The sequence below is a fragment of the Polypterus senegalus genome, unplaced genomic scaffold (assembly GCF_016835505.1).
Source record: "Polypterus senegalus isolate Bchr_013 unplaced genomic scaffold, ASM1683550v1 scaffold_5023, whole genome shotgun sequence".
In the NCBI taxonomy this organism is placed as follows: Eukaryota; Metazoa; Chordata; class Cladistia; order Polypteriformes; family Polypteridae; genus Polypterus; species Polypterus senegalus.
The window spans coordinates 47375-69083 of NW_024377025.1; the positions used below are offsets into that span (position 1 = coordinate 47375).

The 21709-nt window shown below is 44.0% G+C and overlaps 1 protein-coding gene across 2 annotated transcripts in view; it reads left to right on the plus strand.

Moving 5' to 3' along the window:
- Window positions 1–21709, plus strand: part of ttn.1 (titin, tandem duplicate 1) — a 136560-nt gene that overhangs the window by 46229 nt on the left and 68622 nt on the right. For both annotated transcript variants that reach the window (XM_039742386.1, XM_039742387.1), the window contains 28 exons: window positions 35–67; window positions 166–295; window positions 389–688; window positions 775–1092; window positions 1177–1473; window positions 1565–1864; window positions 1959–2273; window positions 3033–3181; window positions 3591–3741; window positions 3839–4120; window positions 4208–4510; window positions 4824–5126; window positions 5229–5510; window positions 7184–7483; window positions 7575–7877; window positions 7986–8294; window positions 8393–8674; window positions 8949–9248; window positions 9336–9629; window positions 10640–13603; window positions 14393–14713; window positions 14811–15095; window positions 15217–15516; window positions 16968–17270; window positions 17379–17654; window positions 17747–18046; window positions 18138–18440; window positions 18838–19137. In XM_039742386.1, the coding sequence (XP_039598320.1) occupies window positions 35–67; window positions 166–295; window positions 389–688; window positions 775–1092; window positions 1177–1473; window positions 1565–1864; window positions 1959–2273; window positions 3033–3181; window positions 3591–3741; window positions 3839–4120; window positions 4208–4510; window positions 4824–5126; window positions 5229–5510; window positions 7184–7483; window positions 7575–7877; window positions 7986–8294; window positions 8393–8674; window positions 8949–9248; window positions 9336–9629; window positions 10640–13603; window positions 14393–14713; window positions 14811–15095; window positions 15217–15516; window positions 16968–17270; window positions 17379–17654; window positions 17747–18046; window positions 18138–18440; window positions 18838–19137 (10303 nt within the window). The remainder of the gene's footprint in view (window positions 1–34; window positions 68–165; window positions 296–388; window positions 689–774; window positions 1093–1176; window positions 1474–1564; window positions 1865–1958; window positions 2274–3032; window positions 3182–3590; window positions 3742–3838; window positions 4121–4207; window positions 4511–4823; window positions 5127–5228; window positions 5511–7183; window positions 7484–7574; window positions 7878–7985; window positions 8295–8392; window positions 8675–8948; window positions 9249–9335; window positions 9630–10639; window positions 13604–14392; window positions 14714–14810; window positions 15096–15216; window positions 15517–16967; window positions 17271–17378; window positions 17655–17746; window positions 18047–18137; window positions 18441–18837; window positions 19138–21709) is intronic.

The following is a 21709-nucleotide window of genomic DNA, read 5'->3' on the forward strand; positions in this document are numbered from 1 at the left end:
TTGTGATTCTAACCTTTCGCTCTCTTCATTCCAGGATGGTCTTTACGACATCCCTGTGGATTGCCAGGTACCATAAGCTGCTTTCATCTTTCTCTACTGCATGTCATCTGTGAAGGGCTAATGTGTAGATGTAATTTTTATTTCCTCATCATTCATGTATTTCAGGTGCAAGCAACAGAGAAAACGTCAACGGTGCTTATTCCATTGTGTAAGCGAATGCACTCAGGTAGATACAGCATCACAGCTAAGAATAAGGCCGGGCAGAAGACTGTCAACGTGCGCGTTACAATTCTTGGTACGTCAGTCCTTCATATTTAATAGCACAGGCGCCGCAGTGCCATTGCACTATTACCATGATGACTAAACTCTGATGATTATTCATTCACAGATGTGCCAGGGCCACCTAAGGACCTCAAAGTAAGTGACATTACCAGGAGCACATGCAGACTGACCTGGAAGATTCCAGACAATGATGGCGGCGACAGAATTAAGAGCTACTTTATTGAGAAGAAAACAGTTGAAGGCAAGGCCTGGACCAAAGTGAATCCGGCATGTGGAAGCAACTCTTTTGTTGTGCCAGATCTTATCGAAGGCCAAGAGTACTTCTTCCGTGTCCGGGCAGAAAACCGCTTTGGCACAGGTCCACCAGTTGACACCGTTCAGAGGACCAGGGCAAGAGACCCTATTCGTAAGTAGTTTACTAGCATAAAACTCCTTAGTCGCGCCACTTGTCAAAAGATAAAGAAGACTTAAGAGTCCATTACTTACTTTCAGATCCACCTGAGCCTCCTACGAGACTGAAGATTAATCTCATAACAAAGAACACTGTGACACTCTCTTGGAGACCACCCAAGAATGATGGAGGAGCTCCTGTGACACATTACATTGTGGAACGACTCCGTTGGGTCCCAGAAGGAGCAGAGAAGGAGACGTGGAAGAAGTGCAATAAGAGAGACGTGGAGGAGACGACCTTTAAGGTTGAGGATCTTATCGAAGGAGGAGAGTATGAGTTCCGCGTGAAGGCTGTAAACGAGGCTGGAACAAGCAGGCCTTCCACGACAGTTGGCCCTGTCATTATTAAGGATCAGACATGTAAGTGTTTGACAAGAGACAAGGAGGGAAGTGCCAGTCCATGTATGTATGCGCCCTGAATTAATAAACACATGCTTCCTTTAGGTGCACCTGCAATTGAGCTGAAGGAGTTCATGGAAGTCGCAGCGGGAACTGATGTCAGCATTGTTGCAAAGATCAAGGGCTGCCCCTTCCCAACTCTTACTTGGCAGAAAGCGCCACCCCTTAAGGCCGATGACAAAACCGATGTCAAGTATGATCAGCACATCAATAAGCTTGTAAGCGAGGACAAGTGCACCTTGTTGATCCAGCAGTCCAACCGCAAGGACTCAGCTCTGTACACTTTAACGGCCACAAACGAGCTGGGAACGGCTTCAAAGGAAATGCGACTCAACGTTCTTGGTACTTGAACCTTTTCCAAACTGGAGTGTCTCCTCTTTGCCACTAGTTTAAGGTTTGTTTTATAATGTATGGATTTGCTTTGTCTTGGCAGGTCGCCCTGGGCCTCCAGTTGGACCCGTTAAGTTTGAAAGCATCACTGCTGAAATGATGACAATATCCTGGTTGCCACCTAAGGATGATGGTGGCTCAAAGATCACCAATTATGTCATTGAGAAACGTGAAGCAAACAGAAAGACATGGGTGCATGTCACAAATGAGGCGGTGGAGTGCACATACACAGTGCCCAAACTGTTGGAGGATCATGAATATGTGTTCCGCATCATGGCTCAAAACGCCTACGGCATCGGAGACCCTCTTGACAGTGAACCTGAAAGAGCCAGGAATCTTTACAGTAAGGGGGCTCTTCATTACTCGGCCGTCACTTTGCGTGTCACAGATGGATCATTCCGAAGCAAACTGAGAGCTTTGCTTTTTTTTCTCAACAGCTGTTCCTGGTCAATGTGACAAACCAACTATCACCAGTGTGACTCATGACGCGATGACAGTGAACTGGGAGGAACCAGAATATGACGGTGGCTCTCCAGTAACTGGCTACTGGCTGGAACGCAAAGAGACAACTGCAAAGAGATGGAACAGAGTCAACCGGGACCCTATCAGGATTATGCCCCTGGGAGTCTCCCACCATGTAACTGGCCTCATTGAAGGTTCTGAGTACCAGTTCCGTGTCATTGCCATTAATGCTGCTGGCTGCGGCCCACCAAGTTTGCCATCTGATCCAGTTTTTGCCAGAGATCCAATCTGTGAGTATTTTTATGTATAAAATTATATCTACAGGGGGTTTGAAGAAGAGAGCAGTGAGGTGTCTAGGTCACCTCATGGTGTTTTCCACCACTTATGTGAGGAGTTTGCAATTACTCTCCATGTTTACCAGCAGCGATGCACTTTAACATATAACTGCTAGACAAACCCTGAGGAATTACCTCAAAAGAAGGTCTGAAATCTTGGATGGCTGCCGTTTGATTCCTGCTTACAGCATTGAAACACAGAGTAGAGCCCGAGTTGGCGTCAGCTGGACAGATTTACGTTATGCCAATGGATCACTTGTGGAGTTCATTATTGTTAATCAGTGTAGTTGGAGTTAACTAGCGGTCAGTGTAGTGTTCTGACCACTGACGAAGGTCAACTGTTTTTAGGGTCCAAGTTATGGAAGCAAACGTTTTCAATTATTCTTTCAACTGAAACTGAGGGGGCTGGGCAGTTCAGCCATTTTCCAACCCTGTGGTTCCCCGACTCAATATTAAGGTTGTTTAGAGCAAATAAAATCATCAAATTTGTGATACTAAGGATTACATATTAGGCAGGTGTGTGTATATACAGTATGTGTATATATTTAATGATTTGACCGAAAATGGCTCATTCAACCACCATGTCACCAAAACGAAGAACTCTCCTAGTCAAATTCTTGAGTGAAAGTCTTCAAATGAATGAACATTAATCTGAAATTAGTGTTCATTGTATTTCAAAATAACTTTTTCATATGTGACTTTTTTTTGTTTTAGCACCACCTGGCCCTCCAAGACCAAAGGTTACAGACTGGACAAAATCCACTGCGGACCTTGAATGGTCTCCACCTCTGAAGGATGGAGGATCTAAGATTATTGGTTACTTTGTTGAGTTTAAGGAAGAGGGCAAAGAGGAATGGGAGAAAGTAAGTCTGAAGTTTTTTACTTGTCGTCTTCACAGGTCCATTCATTGACTGCTGCCTAATGCAGCGTTTCTCAACCTTTAAGTATTTGCGATCCGAGTTTTCATTAACAGTTTTAATTGCGCCCCCACCCTAACATTTTTTTGAAATGTAGATGCATATTTTATTATACCTACTTAACTTTTATCGACATTTACCTAACTCTATATTTATTGTTCTAGTATCAGAATGGAGTTTAAGTTCATTTGTTTTGCTTTCAACAGATGTTTTTTCATATTTTTGATTCTTGTTTTCTTTTTTTCACATCTTCGCGCCCCCCTTTTTGTTACTTCGTGCCCCCCTAGGGCGGCCCGCCCCACAGGTTGAGAACCACTGGCCTAATGGCTTTATTTCACTCTTAATCTTCTTCCAGGCCAAAGACAAGGAAGTCAGAGGAACCAAGCTGGTGGTCTCAGGACTGAAAGAGAACAGCCTGTACAGGTTCAGAGTCAGAGCGGTGAATGCAGCCGGAGTTGGGGAGCCTGGAGATGTTACAGATGCTATTGAAATGAAGGACAGAACTGGTACGTCACCATGTTTGTTCTTGCGCCTCACAGTAAGATGTGGTTTGCTGCATGGTGCTTCTATAATCTTACCGTGTACCTCCTTCTCTTTTTTCAGTCCTCCCAGAAATTGATTTGGATGCAAGTGTTAAGGAAAGGATTGTTGTCCATGCTGGAGGGGTGATTCGTATACTGGCTTATGTATCTGGAAAGCCTCCTCCTCAAATCACGTGGAGTAGAGATGATGGCTCGTTACCAGCAGAAGCTACCATTGAAACCACAGCTATTAGCTCTTCTGTTGTAATCAAGAAGTGCCAGCGACAGCACCAAGGCATTTATATGCTTACTGCCAAAAATGAAGGTGGAGAGAGGAAAAGGGCGATTATCGTTGATGTATTAGGTAAGGCATCGGTTACACAGTTGCTTATTGAATTTTCACAGGTTTTATACAAAGACTGTTTGTGACCGACCCCCTTTGGCTCTGCAGATGTTCCTGGTCCAGTTGGAGTGCCATTCCTCAGTGAAAACCTTACAAATGACTCATGCAAGTTGACGTGGTTTTCACCAGAAGATGACGGTGGCTCTACTGTCACCAATTATATTATTGAGAAACGGGAGGCGGAGCGCAAAGGCTGGACAGCTGTGACTTACACGGTGACCCGACAGAGCGCCGTGGTTCAGAATCTGATTGAAGGAAAATCCTATTTCTTCAGGATCGCTGCAGAAAATATCATTGGAATGGGTCCATTTGTGGAAACTATGCGAGAACTTATGATCAAGGATCCAGTCTGTAAGTGTCTGCTATGGTACATTCCTCACGGTTACCTAATGTCACCTCCATTTATAGTAAACATGTCAAATGTAATACGCATTTGTGCGTGACATGCATCTACGAAAATGACTTTATCTTAATTTAAATGTTTCATTTCATTTACAAAATATGCAGATCTAATTTCAGTAATGGGGCGATTGGCATCCCTGCCTCAGCGAATGTCTGTTTTTTGCCCACTGTATAATGTTGAAAGACCATTTTGAGGAACAATACAGATTATTACTGATTGGTGGAGAACTTTTTCATCAATCACTTTCTCTTATGATAACAGCTGTGCCTGAGCGCCCAGAAGATCTCCAAGTGACTGCCGTTACCAAAGACTCTGTAAGCCTAAGCTGGAGGCCTCCTAAGTATAATGGTGGCTCAGACATCACCATGTACATACTTGAGAGCCGCCTGATCGGCAAAGACAAATATAACAGAGTGACCAAAGAAAAGCTGATGGACAGAAAATACACCAATGACGGTCTGAAGGAAGGTGACACATACGAGTACCGTGTCAGTGCGGTAAACATTGTGGGGCAAGGAAAGCCATCATTCCCTACAAAGCCAATCACATGCAAAGATGAGATTGGTGAGTTGTGGTCTTGATTACATATCTAAACTTGCGGAATCTGTCTCCTGGTGTCAGTCACACCTGTTTCTCTGAACTGCTGTTCATTCTTTATATTTACAGAGCCTCCAAATATTGAGCTCAACTTCCGTGATAAGGTGACCGTAAGAATTGGGGAAACATTCAGCTTGCAGGGACGCTACAGTGGCAAACCTGCCCCTAAGGTTATCTGGTCTATGGACAACATCGACCTGAAAGAAGATGAGCATGTGAAGATTAGGACTACCCACAATACCTTGTGCCTCGGCGTGCTTAAGGCCAAACGGGAGCACAGTGGGAAGTACTGCGTACTGGTGGAAAACAGCACAGGCTCCCGCAAAGGCTTCTGCAACGTCATGGTTGTAGGCAAGTACCGCTGATAATACGTTCTAACCTGTAGAAGGATACGGCATGCAGATACGCGATTTAACACTATTCACGTAGCTGCCCTCTCTGCATTTCTTCAATGTGTTATACCCGACTTATCCAGATGAAGGACACAAATCCACAGAAGCTGTAGCTTATCGTTCATGTAAACGTCTTTTTATTTATTCTTTTCCTGATTTGCACATTGTAAGTGAGGGTGAAAGTTTTTATTTTGATTTTGAGGGTTTGCCATGTTTGCTGATCACATTTGTATTTGTTGTTTTACTTTTGTGTTGGGTTTGTGTCTTTAAATTACTTTTGTCATTATCTATTGAAGTTTTTTTGAAATGCAGAGCAGAGTCAGAGTTGGCGTCAGCTGTACAGATTTACGTTATGCACATGGATCACTTGTGGAGTTCATTATTGTTAATCAGTGTAGTTGGAGTTAATTTGCGGTCAATGTAGTGTTCTGACTATTGACAAAGGTCAACTGTTTTGAGGGTCCAAGTTATGGAAGCAAAGGTTTTCAATTATTCTTTCAGCCATTTTAAAACCCTGTGGTTCCCCGACTCAATATTAAGGTTGTTTAAAGCGACTAAAATCAACTTTACAATATTTTGCAAAATTTGTGATACTAATGATTACATATTAGGCAGGCTTTTATCGTTATCTATTGAAGCTTTTGTTACCACCATTTTGGCTTCTAATTTTGTTGGCAGGCGCCTCCATTTTGTGAAGTTTCACCATTGATAACGATCCCATTGGCGTAGTGCGGCGACTTGAAGTGGCGGTGCGAGACTCTTTAAAGCGTCGTCACGTTGTATTCCATGTCCAAAGCTGCGGATAAAAACCAAAGCAGATCTTCGCGTGTGTTAGTTAGCTTCATGGCTTTTCAAACTACTTTCTCATTTTTTTGCTTTGCTTCTTTTTATAATTTTGTTGGATTTATTTATGTACTTTTGCCTTTCTTTATAGTTTTTCTTGATATCCTAAGGTTCTGAACTCTGTAGAATTCAAATATTAAACGTTTTATTGGTTGGTTAGATTTTGATGCATTTTGCATTTTAAGTTTATTATTATACGATACCATGCTAAGCTTCACAGAAGCCTGTTGTTGGTGTTAACAACACTCGTGGTTTTTCCATGTGACACCTGGAAGTCATGAGTGGTGAAGTCCTTACCACAATGAAATTAATGTCAATATTGCACAATTCCAGGTTGGCCAAGATTGTGGATACTTTAACAAAACACTTTGCTTTTTCTTCTTGGATTAGTCATAAGAAAGGACCAATTTGCTAACTGTTTAGACCTTAAGTTGTAGTTAATGGTTTGGGTTTGATGCTTTGATTTCTGATCTCCTGATTTTTCTGACTGTGGTGGGCTGGTGCCCTGCCTGGGGTTTGTTTCCTGCCTTGTGCCCTGTGTTGGCTGGGATTGGCTCCAGCAGACCCCCGTGACCCTGTTGTCAGGATATAGCGGGTTGGATAATGGATGGATGGATGGATGAGTTTTCATTTCATCTCCCAGTCTTTTTTTTTCCTCTTGCCTTTGGAGTCTGCCATTTTCATCTGTAGCAGAACTATTTAATCTGTTCTTGCACATCTGTTTTGAGTGAATGTAGTTTGTCCTCTTTAAACTGTACTTCATTGTCATTTTGGATCTTCCCCCTACAGACCGACCTCAGCCTCCTCAAGGTCCTGTCATCTTTAATGAGATTCATAAAGACCACATGGTTATTTCTTGGAAGCCTCCTCTGGATGATGGTGGAAGTCCAATTACTAACTACATTATTGAGAAGAGAGACACAAACAGAGATCTGTGGATGCCCGTAACATCTGCATCTTCAAAGACAACATGCAAAGTGCCCAAACTCATTGAAGGCAGGGAGTACATCATGAGAATCTGTGCTGAAAACACGTATGGTATCAGTGACCCACTGTTTTCAGATGAAGTGAAGGCTAAGGATCTCTTCAGTACGCAACACTCTTTGTATTCAGATGTCCTCCACTCTCGTAGCAATCATATTTTGTATATAACCAATGAATGCTTTGCTTTTCTCTACAGGAGTGCCAGAGGCCCCAGAGCAGCCAACTGTAAAGGAAGTTACAAAAGATTCTGCTCTTGTGCTATGGAACAGACCCCGTGATGGTGGTAAGCCCATCACCAACTACATAGTGGAGAAGAAGGAGACCATGTCAAACCGCTGGTCCCGCGCCTCCATGGAGCCTATATACCCAGACACACAGTACAGAGTTCACGATCTTCTGGAAGGATGTGAATATGAATTCAGAGTTATGGCAGAAAATGAAGTTGGTGTTGGAGACCCCAGCCCACCATCTAAGCCTATCTTTGCCAAAGATCCAATTGGTGAGTTGAATATAATATGCAGGCCGGGGTTGGGCTCTCATCAGTAGCTTAGATTATGAACTACTATCTTTCTTTGCAATTTATTCACTTGATTTGCTCTTTTTACAGTCAAGCCTGGTCCTCCTGTCAATCCCGAAGCAGTTGACAAAACCAAGAGTTCAGTCGATCTGTCCTGGCAACCTCCTCGTCATGATGGAAAGGGCAAGATCCTTGGCTATTTGGTTGAGTACCAGAAGCCTGGAGATGAAGAATGGACAAAGGCCAACCATACACCTGATGGTTGCCCTGACACAAAATTCAGAGTGCTTGGTCTCACTGAAGGCACAATTTACAAATTCAGGATCATGGCAGTTAATGCAGCTGGGGAATCGGATCCAGCTTTTGTCCGAGACCCAGTGGAAGTCAAAGATAGACTTGGTAATTGCCTTAACATTAGTACTTTTGTATGACACAGGAGAGAAAGTAAATCCAGATGGCTTCAGAGTAACTAAATCACCTAAAATTATGTCTTGCAGAACCTCCTGAGCTAATGCTTGATGCTAATATGGCACGCGAACATCACGTCAAGGCAGGTGGCACCATTAGACTCAGTGCCGGAATTAAGGGTATGCCATTCCCAAAAGTTACCTGGAAAAAGGAAGACAAAGAGGTTTCCACTAAGGCCGATATTGAGGTCACACCTGTTGGAAGCAAACTTGAGGTGCGCAACTCTGTCCGTGCTGATGGCGGTTGTTACTCCTTGACGGTTGAAAATGAAATGGGATCCAAGACTGTCTCTGTCAACGTATTCGTATTAGGTATGTCATGTTCTTGTAAAAATACATTTAACTAGTTACTGTTTTCTCAGTACTGAAATCTGTGGTGATTCGTGGTGTCAGCACTGCCCATCAGTCATAAGTCCGAGAACTTCTGGTTAGAAAAATACTATCCCATCATGGTTCCTTTCTGCCTGTGTGACACTGAGCTGGCTCTCACCCAGCCCCATGCTCTAAAGTGTACCTGGATTGTTACAACTCTGATCAATTTGTTTTGAAATTCCTCTCTAATTTTATCTTTTCTTATATTCATTAGACAAACCTGGGCCACCAAGGAATCTTGCAATCAGTGAGGTCAGGAGGGATTCCTGCTACTTGACTTGGAAAGAGCCAGAGGACAATGGTGGAGCTGTCATTTCTAACTATATTGTTGAAAAACGAGATGTGGCAGCTGCACGCTGGATACCAATGTCCTCCTCCTCTAAGAAACAGAGTATTATGGCAAAGCACCTAATGGAAGGCAACCAGTATCTCTTCAGAGTGGCCGCTGAAAACCAGTTTGGCAGAAGTGAATATGTTGAGACAACGAAGCCTATCAAAGCCATCGATCCACTATGTGAGTATAATGACCCTACCGAAAGTGTCAAAGTGTTAATGTGGCTATAAGGTACAGATCTGTTAATTGTCTTTTGTTTTACTTAAGACCCACCTGGACCACCAAAGAACTTGCATCCTGTGGATGTTGATAAAACTGAAGTATCTTTACTGTGGAACTGGCCTGATCGCACTGGTGGCAGTGATATCACAGGATTTTTAGTTGAGTATCAGGAAGACGGAACCGAAGACTGGACCAAGTTTAAGACTGTCAGCATCCCTGAATGCATTGTCACTGGACTGGTAGATGGAAAGACCTACAAGTTCCGGGTGAAGGCTGAAAACGCTGTTGGACTCAGCCGACCTGACACAACTCTGCCAGTTCTGTGTCAAGAAAAACTTGGTAAGGACTTGTGGCTTTGGAACAGACAATGCAATGAGGAAGTCGGAGGAGATCCATTGCCTCTCCGGTTATGAATGTTGAAACCATAGTATGGGATGAGTCAGCTATGTAGGATGAAGCGATGCTGAGTAGCTGTAGAGGCTGTGTGTTTAGTCCCTGATATCTGGGTATAAGTAACCCTTTAAATGTTTAAAAGTTTAATAAAGAAGAGGGGACCACTCAAAAGTTACTCAAACCTAGCTGGTTAGCTGACAGCTCACTTGTCCTACATTACGGATATTTCTTAAAATTCATCAAGGTTTCCACATTGACTCCACCACTCAGTAGTTCATTACAGATTCTCATAACCTTTTTGTAGGATGAAGGGTTTTCTGGCAGCCATTTCAAATGTACTCCATGGTCTAAAATGCGATTCTATACTTAATAGAAAAAAATGCAGATTTTTGCCATTTGATGGCCAGAACTGCACAAAGGTGCTCCAGATATGGTTGTACCAGCACATTGTATGGTCCAAGTATAAAGTTATTAGAATTGTATTCTAGAATTTCTACAGTACGCAGGAGACAATCCTGCATGGGAAAATAGCCCACCACGGGTCATAGAACTGGTCATATTAGAACTGCCAAATGTCCATATATATATATATATACAGTATGTGTGTGTGTGTGGAGGAGAGGCTAAGGTAGCTGGAGAAGGGGTCATGTGGGCCAAGGAGGGCAGTTCCCCACTTGAATTTGAGCCTAGGACACTGGAGGTGGATACATAAGTACATCAACGAATTGCAAAAGTTGGCAGTGTACAAATATCTGAAAGACACATTTTTAAATATTTTTAAATCTTTAGAGCGGTATGTGTGATAGAACTCCATGTGAATGTTGGAACTGCCGAAATGTTCCTCTTTCCTCAGCAAGCTAACTGCTCATTTCCATACACTGCTGTGTATTAGGAGGGGGAATTGTGTTATGACTCAGTCCCATGATGCATCATTTTTTGTTTGCTTCTTTTTTCAGTGCCACCTTCCATTGAAGTTGATGTGAAACTGATTGAGGGACTCATTGTTAAAGCTGGAAGCACAATTAGACTTCCTGCAATCATGAGAGGAATCCCAGTTCCCACACCCAAATGGGTGATTGACGGCACTGAAATCAAAACTGAAGGCAACACTAAGATCGACACTGATAACTTCTCAACTGTTCTGAACATTAAAGAATGCACACGAAAAGACACGGGTGAATACCTGCTTACCGTGTCCAACATTGCTGGAAGTAAGACTGCAGCTTTGCATGTGATTGTTTTGGATGTCCCAGGACCTCCAATTGGCCCCATTAATATTTTGGAAGTAACTCCAGACCACATGGTGATCAGCTGGCGCCCACCAAAGGACGATGGCGGAAGTCCAGTAATGAATTACATTGTGGAGAAGAAAGAAGCCAAGAAGGAAACTTGGGGTGTTGTAAGTTCTGGTAGCACCAGCACAAAGGTCAAGATCCCACGCCTGCAGAAGGGTTGTGAATATGTAATGCGTGTCCGTGCCGAGAACAAGATTGGCATTGGTGAACCACTAGAGTCACAGCCAACCGTTGCCAAGCACATGTTCGATGTACCAGGCCCACCTGGTAAACCAGTCGCTTCTGACATAACAGAAAATGCAGTCACAGTTGGCTGGGGCATGCCAAAAACTGATGGAGGAAGCCCAATCAGCGGCTACATTGTGGAGCGCAGAGAACTATCAGGCAAGTGGATACGTGTGAATAAGACTCCTGTTCTTGATCTCCGATACAGAGCTCCTGGACTTTTTGAAGGCAACACATATGAATTCAGAATCTTTGCTGAAAACATTGCTGGCATCAGTAAGCCTTCTCCATCCTCTGATCCTATCAGGGCAATACGTCCCATTATGCCTCCCGGGCCTCCCGTCAATCCTAAACTCAAGGACTGGAGTAAAGAATGGGCCGATTTAGTCTGGACCAAACCTACCAGAGATGGAGGCAGTCCCATCTTAGGTTACATTGTTGAATGCCAAAAAGCGGGCAGTGCCCAGTGGAACAGAATGAATAAAGACGACTTAATCAAGCAGTGTGCATTCAGAGCTCCAGGACTCATTGAAGGCACGGAATACAGGTTCCGTATTAAGGCAGCTAATGTGATAGGAGAAGGAGAACCTAGAGAACTTCCTGAATCTGTTATTGCAAAGGACATTCTTCAGCCTCCTGAAATCAACCTTGATGTCTCCTGTCGTGACCTGCTAACTGTTAGAGTTGGGCAGACAATTGGCATAACAGCTCGTGTGAAGGGTAGACCATACCCCGATATCACTTGGTCCAAAGAAGGTAAACTTCTAGCTAGAGACAAGCGTACAGAAATGAGAAATGACTATCCAGTGATCGAACTGTCCCTTAAAGAAGCTACCAGAGCAGACCATGGCAAATACACAGTGTTGGCTAAGAACAGCAGTGGTCAGGCCCAAGCTTCTATTGTGGTGAATGTACTAGATAGGCCTGGACAGTGCCAGAATCTGAAGACTACATATGTCACCAAGGACTCCTGTGTAGTTTCCTGGGAAAACCCAGAAGACAATGGAGGCAGCGAGATCACTAACTACATCGTAGAATGTCGGGAGCCTAGCCAGCGAGGATGGTCAGTAATTTCATCAGATGTTACAAAACGCCTAGTCAAAGCTTCTCTCATTGAGAACCATGAGTACTTTTTCCGTGTTTGTGCTGAAAATAAGGTCGGACCAGGCCCAACTATTGAGACTAAGACACCAGTGTTGGCCATTGACCCTGTTGAGAAGCCTGGTGAGCCAGAAAATCTTCACATTGCTGACGTCGGCAAAACATTTGTTCTTCTGAAGTGGCGCAAGCCAGATTATGATGGTGGTAGTCCAAACCTCTCCTACCATGTAGAAAGGAAGCTAAAAGACTCAGAAGAATGGGAACGGGTCCATAAAGGCAGCATCAAGGAGACACACTTTATGATTGACAAATGCATAGAAAACCAGATTTATCAGTTTAGAGTGCAGACCAAAAATGAAGGTGGAGAAAGTAACTGGGTGAAAACAAGCGAAACAGTCGTCAAACAGGAGCTGCAGAAGCCTGTTCTGGACGTGAAGTTGAGTGGAACATTAGTTGTGAAAGCAGGAGACTCGATAAGAATCGAAGCAGGTCTTAGAGGTAAACCCGACCCAGAAGTTACATGGGTAAAGGATAAAGATCCGGAACTAAGCAAGAGTCCTAGACTTAGCATTGAAACAACCAGCGAATATTCAAAATTCCTTCTGACAAAATCCAAGCGTAGTGACAGTGGAAAATATGTCATAACAGCTACCAACTCAGCTGGCAACTTTATTGCTTATGCTATGGTGAATGTTCTGGATAAACCAGGAGCAGTTAGAGACTTGAGGGTCACTGGAATTTCCTATGACAGATGTAAGGTTATGTGGGACCCTCCTGAAGATGATGGTGGCTGTGAAATCCAGAACTACATCTTGGAAAAATGTGAGACCAAGAGAATGGTATGGTCCACATATTCAGCTTCAGTTTTAACCAACTATGCACATGTCACTCGCCTTGTGGAAGGAAATGAGTACATCTTCCGGGTCAGAGCTGAAAACAAAATGGGAACTGGCCCACCAACTGAGAGCAAGCCCATTATTGCCAAGACTCAGTTTGACAGGCCTGGGCCTCCAGATACTCCTGAGGTAACGAAGATTGGCAAAGAAGAAATGACAGTTGTATGGGCTCCCCCTGAGAACGATGGTGGCAAGTCCATCACGGGATACATCCTTGAGAAGAAAGAGAAGCGAGGAGTCAGATGGGTGGCAGTTACAAAGAGTCCAATCAGCGAGAGGCGGATGAGAGTCACTAACCTGATCCCTGGACATGAGTATCAGTTCCGTGTCAAGGCTGAAAATGAAGTTGGCCTTGGAGAACCAAGTGGTCCTTCAAGACCCATCACTGCAAAAGATCCAATAGGTAACTAAGTTTTCTTTCTCATAAAAAAAAAATGATACCTTTTTATTGCTCTTATCAGAATACATAGTAGAGGTAAATCAACAATGAATAAACTGGAAAACACATACAAATTAGCACAAATGGCACCAGTATCACATAAAATATCAACACACGTCAGCTCGGAGTTAAATAGCCATGGTATGCTGTGTAAGGCCTGAAAGGTTTCCTGGTTGGAGTAAAGCATCTTTTTGATATTTCCTCTTTATATATTTTTTTAATATAAAATAAAATATCTCTGACATGAAGACAGTAATATGCACACTGTAGTGATACACAGAGTGTGTTGGTGATGTCCGGAGTTGGATCTGGGTGAATGCCAGGTTATCCATCTCTCTCTCCCATGCTAAGAGGGTGAGATATCTGGAGGCGATGGTGATTTTGGGGTCATTAAAGGTCACCCTGTAGTTCCATACCTCTGGGTCTACAATTTATTGATGGCCCAGTTTTGTTACCTGTTGTAGGCCCGAAGCCCCTGTTGTCCTGTAGTTCACGTCCCTAACCCTTGTTTAATCCTTCAATAAAATCTATAAGGTGACACCTAACCCCCCTTCCAAAATGAACCTCTGAGTCCAGAAAAATATAAGAATGTGGACTAAACTAATATTAAATACTTTTATCTTATTTATGCTTTATCCCTTTAATAGCCTAGAATAAGAACTTATTCCCTTCTTGGATATCTACCAAATCACCTCGACCATGCAGCATTGTTAAGAGTCTGTGCTAACCATTCTAATGCTTTTAATTTTCCAGAACCTCCTGGTCCTCCAAGCGGCTTGAAGGTAGTCGATAGCACAAAGACCTCCATCACACTTGGCTGGTCTAAACCAGTATATGACGGTGGTGCTCCAGTGATTGGCTATGTGGTAGAGATGAGGCCCAAGGGACCAAGCGATAAGCCAGATGAAGGATGGAAGAGATGCAATGTCGCTGCACAGCTGGTCCTCACTGAATTCACTGCCACCAGCTTGAATGAGAAGGAAGAGTACGAGTTCAGAGTTTCTGCACAGAACCAAGTTGGCTTGGGCCGACCCGCTCAGCTGAAGGAAGCCGTGTTTCCCAAAGAGATTCTCGGTATTGTCCTCGATTGTGAAATCTACTTTGTTCAGTATGTTATTGCTATTGCAGTGACATGACTTATTAACCATGAAACATTGATTGCATTTCACAGAGGCACCTGAAATTGACCTGGACGCTAGTCTCAGGAAGGTCCTTACAGTTAGAGCTGGATGTCCCATTAGACTGTTTGCCACCATCCGAGGAAGACCCTCACCCAAAGTCACTTGGAGGAGAATGGGCATTGACAATGTCGTCAGAAGAGGACAAGTGGATCTGATTGACACCATGACATTCCTTGTCATCCCAGAGAGCACACGCGATGACTCTGGAAAATACTCTCTGACACTTACCAGCCCAGCAGGAGAGAAAGCCGTCTTTGTTAATGTTAAAGTTCTCGGTAAATAACATTTTTGCCTTTGTTTTTTTTCGCCTCACATTTTGATTGATGCCAATCAAGGACCTTCTGCAATTCCAACTTTGTTTTCAAACTTTAACCATTTTTTTTTCCTTCATTACAGACACACCAGGGCCCGTGGCTGATTTAGCAGTGACTGACATAACAAAGATGTCCTGCCAGATCTCCTGGGCTCCCCCTGAGAACGATGGTGGAAGTGCTGTGACGCACTACATCCTTGAAAAGCGTGAAGTGGACAGGAAGACTTGGGCCACTGTCGTCTCTGACTGGAAGAAAACGAGCTTCAAAGTGGCCAACTTGGTGCCTGGCACGGAGTACTACTTCAGAGTTACAGCCGTAAACGAGTATGGCTCTGGCGTTCCCAGAGACACCGGAAAGGCATACCTTGCAACAGATCCCATCAGTAAGACCCTAACTGTGCCTTATTTGTGCAGGATGTGCTGTTTAAAATGGTACCTCTGTGGTCTCCACAGTCCTGACAAATCTGAACGGTGGAAGTCACTATTGTTTATTATGACATAGTAGTTGACAGGACCATGGCGGCTTGTTTAGCAAACAACGCTTCACTGTTGTCCTTTAGACAACATTCCTGGTCCTTAGTGCTGCTGCCTTATAGTTTCTTGGAGCCCGGAATCAGTCCCCATGTGTGTGGAGATTTTACATCCTCCTTGATCCCTCTGGTTACTCCAGTTGTCTTATACGTCCCGCAGAAATTCATTAACAACGGTGTATTGGGCTGTGTGTGTAGATAAGAGCACCAGTGTGCCTCAGGATGCCAGGGTAGACTCCATCTCCAATACCGTAATGCTCGAAAACCGATGGATGAAGGCTTGCATTATGAAATCTTTGACTTTAGCATTTTCATTGGTTTCAGTTTGTCTGCTAGGTGAACCCAGAACAGAATCCAAAAATCGCACCCTATTACAAAAACCAGAACGTAAATGCAAAAAGCAAAACCAAAGAATAGTGAAACGGGCTCAAGGCCTGGGCTGGTTCTTAAACTGTGCTGGGGTGGCTCTCCAGTTGAGCTGTCAGATGTGCCAACCCCATGCTTAATAATATCGGACACGAGGAGCATAATTTAAAGGGCTAAACACAAAATAATTAATAAGCAAAGTATTAATCAATACATATAATAACAAAATCAAAACCAATTACAAAATATTATCTTTAAAATAACAAAAAGATCAAACAGCAAGGAGATAAGACCCTGTCCGTGGTGCCAACGATGAAAACAGCACACCGCAAGGACACAAAAAAATTGATCGGGAGAAAGACGACAGACGGCAGCCGGAAAGAAAAGGATTATAACCAGAAAGCGAGTGAGGCTACATGAAGGGATGACGTGCACGTCCTGGTCTTCTCGCTTCAGGCACCTATGCAGCACTAAGTGGGTTAAGAAAACAAACGGCTTGATAGGGACAATCAGCCATGCTCAGAGGGTGGCATCAGTGGTGCTGTTAGCTGACTTAAGGCACAAATAGGCCGCGTCTGTGAAGCGTCACGTTTGGGTGTTGTTTTCACAAAACGTGTGTTAACATTTTGGGGAGGATGGACGCCATGTCCTGATTTGTGCAGACAGAGCGTCTTTTCAGAAGTGCAGGTGGTGGGTGGGGCTGCGGGATTTGCTCTTTTACCAAACACATGTGGACACTGAGACAAATCACTTAAGAGGAAGAGGCGAGGATGGACACGTCGAAACACCATGATTATTTCACGTCTGCAGAGCACCAAATTGTATTTGGCACCTCTTTAAATAGCACATCGTTTATTCTGTTGTTTTATTTCCACTCAAACCAACTGAGAATGTTTCCAGACTTGTTAACTATATCAGACAAACTTATTTTCCCCAAGGTGAACCCGATCCTCCAAAGAAAGTGGACGTCATCGACATCACAAAGAACAGTGCCACTTTGGCATGGGTCAAACCTCTGCGCGACGGAGGCTCGAAAATTGACGGCTATGTCATTGATTACATTGAGGAGGGCCAGCCCGAAGACAAGTGGACTCCATATTCGGTAGTAAAAGACCTGAGTATTGTGGTTGTGGGCCTAAAAGAAGGAAAGAAATACAAATTCCGAGTCGCGGCAAGAAATGCAGTGGGCAGCAGCCTACCCCGAGAAGCCGAAGGAGCTTTCGAAATCAAAGAGCAACTGAGTAAGCGAGGACTTTTTGTCTCTTTCTCCTTTTCTACCTCAGTGGTGTTTTTACAGCGTTCAGACCGTTAGAGGTCCTCATGTTTGGTTTATTTACTTACTTTTGCAGTGACTCCTAAGATTATCATGCCAGAACACATCAGCATCAAAGCAGGACAGAAACTCCGAGTCGAAGCTCACGTATCTGGAAAGCCTGTGCCAACCTGCAAATGGAAGAGAGGTGAAGAAGAGGTCATGCCATCCAGTCGCCTGGCAGTGCATAAATCCCAGAACTTATGTGTTCTTATTATTAAGGATGTCTCTAGAAATGACAGTGGCTATTACAGCCTGTCCGCTGAGAACAGTTGTGGCCAGGTGTCCCAGATCATCAAAGTGGTCGTTATGGGTACGTGTTTTCCTCAGACTCACATAGTGTCAGTGACATTGCAAGGTTCCTGGATGCTTCTGCTGTTAATGTCGGATTTTTGACTTTTGCAGATGTCCCTGGGCCTCCAGAACCTGCATTTGAGATCAGTGAGATCGACGCAGACGCTTGCACGCTGTCTTGGCATTTGCCACGTGAAGACGGTGGAAGTAACATCACTAACTACGTGGTTGAAAAATGCGATATCAGTCGAGGTGACTGGGTGACGGCTGTTGCCTCTGTCACAAAGACCAGCTGCAGAGTGGGCAAGCTGGTCCCTGGACAGGAGTACATATTCCGTGTCCGTGCAGAAAATCGGTTTGGCATTTCAGATGCAATCCAATCTGACCGAATGATTGCCAAATTCCCATTTGGTAAGTTTATACATTTTCAATCTGCTTTTCTTTCATTTCTTTTAAGCCTTTCTTTCACCCCATGTAATCCTGAGAAACTTTCATCCAACAGATGTGCCAAGCGAGCCCAAAAATGCACGGGTCAATAAGGTCAACAAAGACTGCATTTTCGTGGCCTGGGATAGACCAGACAATGATGGTGGCAGCCCAATTACGGGATATTACATTGAGCGCAAAGAGAGAAACAGCCTCCTGTGGGTCAAGGCCAATGATACCGTGGTACGCACGACTGAATATCCATGTGCCGGACTTATCGAAGGCCTTGAGTATACCTTCAGGATATCCGCCTTGAACAGAGCTGGATCAAGCAAGCCAAGCAAGCCGACAGAGTTTGTCACGGCCAGAATGCCTGTTGGTAAGTCAAAGCCAGGATATAGCAGCACTTCTGTGTTGTCCGTCTCTCTGCACTTTGGCAAGTTCTAATCCATCATGACTGCAATTTGCAACTGAACAGTTACATTATCTTCCCTCACCAATCACTGTTGCATAGTCGGTATGTCCAAGTACATCGTTCCCCCATGAGCCTTTCTAACACTATCAACATGTACTCTATAGTTGTCTCAAATTCTCTTCTTCATTTTTGCTCCTCTTCTTCCTAATCTAAGTCTTAATCATAAATGTATCGTTTGAGGTTTCCCCTGACTGATGTGCACTAAAGCTCATACAATTGTTAGCCATGCCTGCATACTCTTTAGCTCTTTCAACTTTTGCCATCTGGCCTTAACAACTTGCTGGTTTGCCTTCCTCTTTAGATCCTCCTGGCAAGCCTGAAGCCATTGACATAACAAAGAGTACGGTGTCCCTTGTATGGACTCGACCAAAGCATGATGGAGGCAGCAAGATCATTGGCTACTACGTCGAAGCTTGTAAGCTTCCCGGAGAGAAATGGATACGCTGCAACACAAGCAGCCAAAGCGTCCCAACAGAGGAGTATGTGGTCACTGGTCTAGAGGAAGGAGGCCAGTATCAATTCCGAATCATCGCCAAGACTGCAATCAACATGAGCCGACCTTCTGAACTCTCTGATCCCATCACTGTACAGGCAGAAAATGGTAAGTGGACTTCCCTGAGTAATCACAAGCGTGTGCCCTTTTTCAGAGCAAATAAAACTAAGGATGCCAGATCTGGAAATGCTGTAGACTTTCATACTTTACAGAGTTACCCAGTGCTTTTCACAAATGCAAACCAAAAACATGAAAATATATGGAGCATACATCTCTAGAAGTTCCAGAGTAGTCCAAGTGTCATGATGCTAATTTTTTGAGCACTATGAAGATAACTGTTGCCATATTGTTTTTGCTTTGTGACTGACACCATTGTTGTGTCTGTGACGTCAAGGGTATGATGCTGTTTGAGATGGAGTTGCCCATGTTTCGTTATCTTATCTTTGGACAGAATAAATGTTAAAAAAAAATTTTGTAGCATAGTTTGGGAAAAATTGTTAGGTATTTTGTAGTATTTTTATTTAATATTCATGGCCTTATGTCAGGATTGGTACCCACGACAGAATGGAAGGCATAAATAGGCCTTTGGTTTTAATTTCATTGCATTACTGAGGGCCTGAGCTGTTGTAGGACTAGATCAGCAGGTACAGGAATGACCGACTCTCCTGTAATCAACAAGATTTGAGAAGTCAGTCACTCATACACCACCAGCAAATCTGAAGCTAACACATCTCGTTTAATTAAAATTCAGATACGTCTGTGTTAAAGAATAAAGTTTTACAGAGGGCTCACTTACAGTATAGTAGGCTAATTTTGAAGAACCCTACCTGATATCTGAAACAAATGGCATCAAGCCAAAATGGTAAAAATGTCACAATGTTGTGCAATGATAAGCCATGATGTTAAGTCCACTTAAGACTTGTAGCCTGAAAGAAGTAGAACAGATGGAGGATGAGAGATACCTCACCTACCTGTACTGACTACAACTGACTCCAGGAGACAGTAAGGCTTTTTAGGGAAAGGACCAGGAGAGGAAACCCATCCCTCCATCCCTCCATCCATCCATCCTCTTCTGCTTATCCGAGATCGGGTCGCGGGGGCAGCAGCTTCAGCAGAGATGCCCAGACTTCCCCGGCCACTTCTTCTAGCCATTCCAGGGGAATCCCGAGGCATTCCCAGGCCAGCCGGTGAAACAAAGTCCTTCCAGCTTGTCCTGGGTCCTCCCCGGGGCCTCCTCCCGGTTGGAGGTGCCCAGAACACCTCACCAGGGAGGTGTCCAGGAGTCATCCTGATCAGATGCACGAGCCACCTCATCTGACTCCTCTCGATGCGGAGGAGCAGCAGGCTCTACTCTGTGCTCCTCCCGGATGACTGAGCTTCTCACCCTATCCTTAAGGGAAAGCCCAGACACCCTGTGGAAGAAACTCATTTCAGCCGCTTGTATTTGCGATCTCGTTCTTTCGGTCACTACCCACAGCTCATGACCATAGGTGAGGGTAGAAACGTAGATCGACTGGTAAATTGAGAGCTTTGCCTTACGGCTCAGCTCCTTTTTCACCACGACAGACCGATGCAGAGCCCGCATCACTGTGGACGCCGCACCGATCCGCCTGTCGATCTCGCGCTCCATTCTTCCCTCACTCGTGAACAAGACCCCAAGATATTTGAACTCCTCCACTTGGGGCGGAGGAAACATAATCTGAAAATATATCTGTGTTTGTTAACTGGAAATCAAGCCAAAGCTCCAACCAAAAAGTCAAAAAGTCAGATGAAACACCAGGAAGACCCTCCAGAGAAACATTCACCAAAAAATACTGAGTTTTATCCGATCTCCGATAATAGGGATGTGTACACCCTGACCTTTATACTGTCAGACGGATGACATTACACAAGGAAACAAAATAGCAGAGTGGCACAACATCAAATAATTTGAACTTTTCCAGGACATCCACTATGACAAAATAATGGCAGAAAGGAATCTCTTAGATATCAAAAAGGATCTTTTCAGATCCCTACTAAAGAATATTTTTACCTTTCCTACTAAAGGCAAATCCAAACACAAATACAAAAACTAATTCATAAATATTGTACCTCTTCACGAAATTGCCTTCCGCATTCAGACCCCAGACAGCCATTCTTTCTTCCTGGTGGAGGCAACGTCTTCAGTCAAAACAATCGGGTTCAGATGCAGGCGTTCTGATGGACAGCGACCAGCACCTCATCTCATTGAAGAACGCACTGCAAGATACAGAAGCCGACCTTCTGCCTCCTACCCCTTTGTTCAGCTCCCTCCACCAGCAACTCCACTGTCATGGCCTCTTAAACCGTCCTCCTGTGCCGCAGCGCAAACAAAACAGAAATTGTGATTTTCAGTCTGTGTCCTACCCGTGTCCCACATACAAATCATTTGTGCCATTTTTGGCACATTTCTTTTGTTTTTGGTGAAATCAATAATTTTGGTTGTTGTTGTTCTGATAGTAACATCACTGCACAGTCATTTTGCGTTTTTGATTATGCCTTTTTACCGTTGCTTTTTACTGAACGTTATGATGTCAGTTCCTTCTCCCTACATGAGAATGGTGGCGCCCAGTTCCCAGTGCCTCCTAGTTTTGACCAAATGCCAATAGAATGTTCTAGACTAGTTAGGGGTAAGAAATCCAAGTCAACGTTATGACATTTT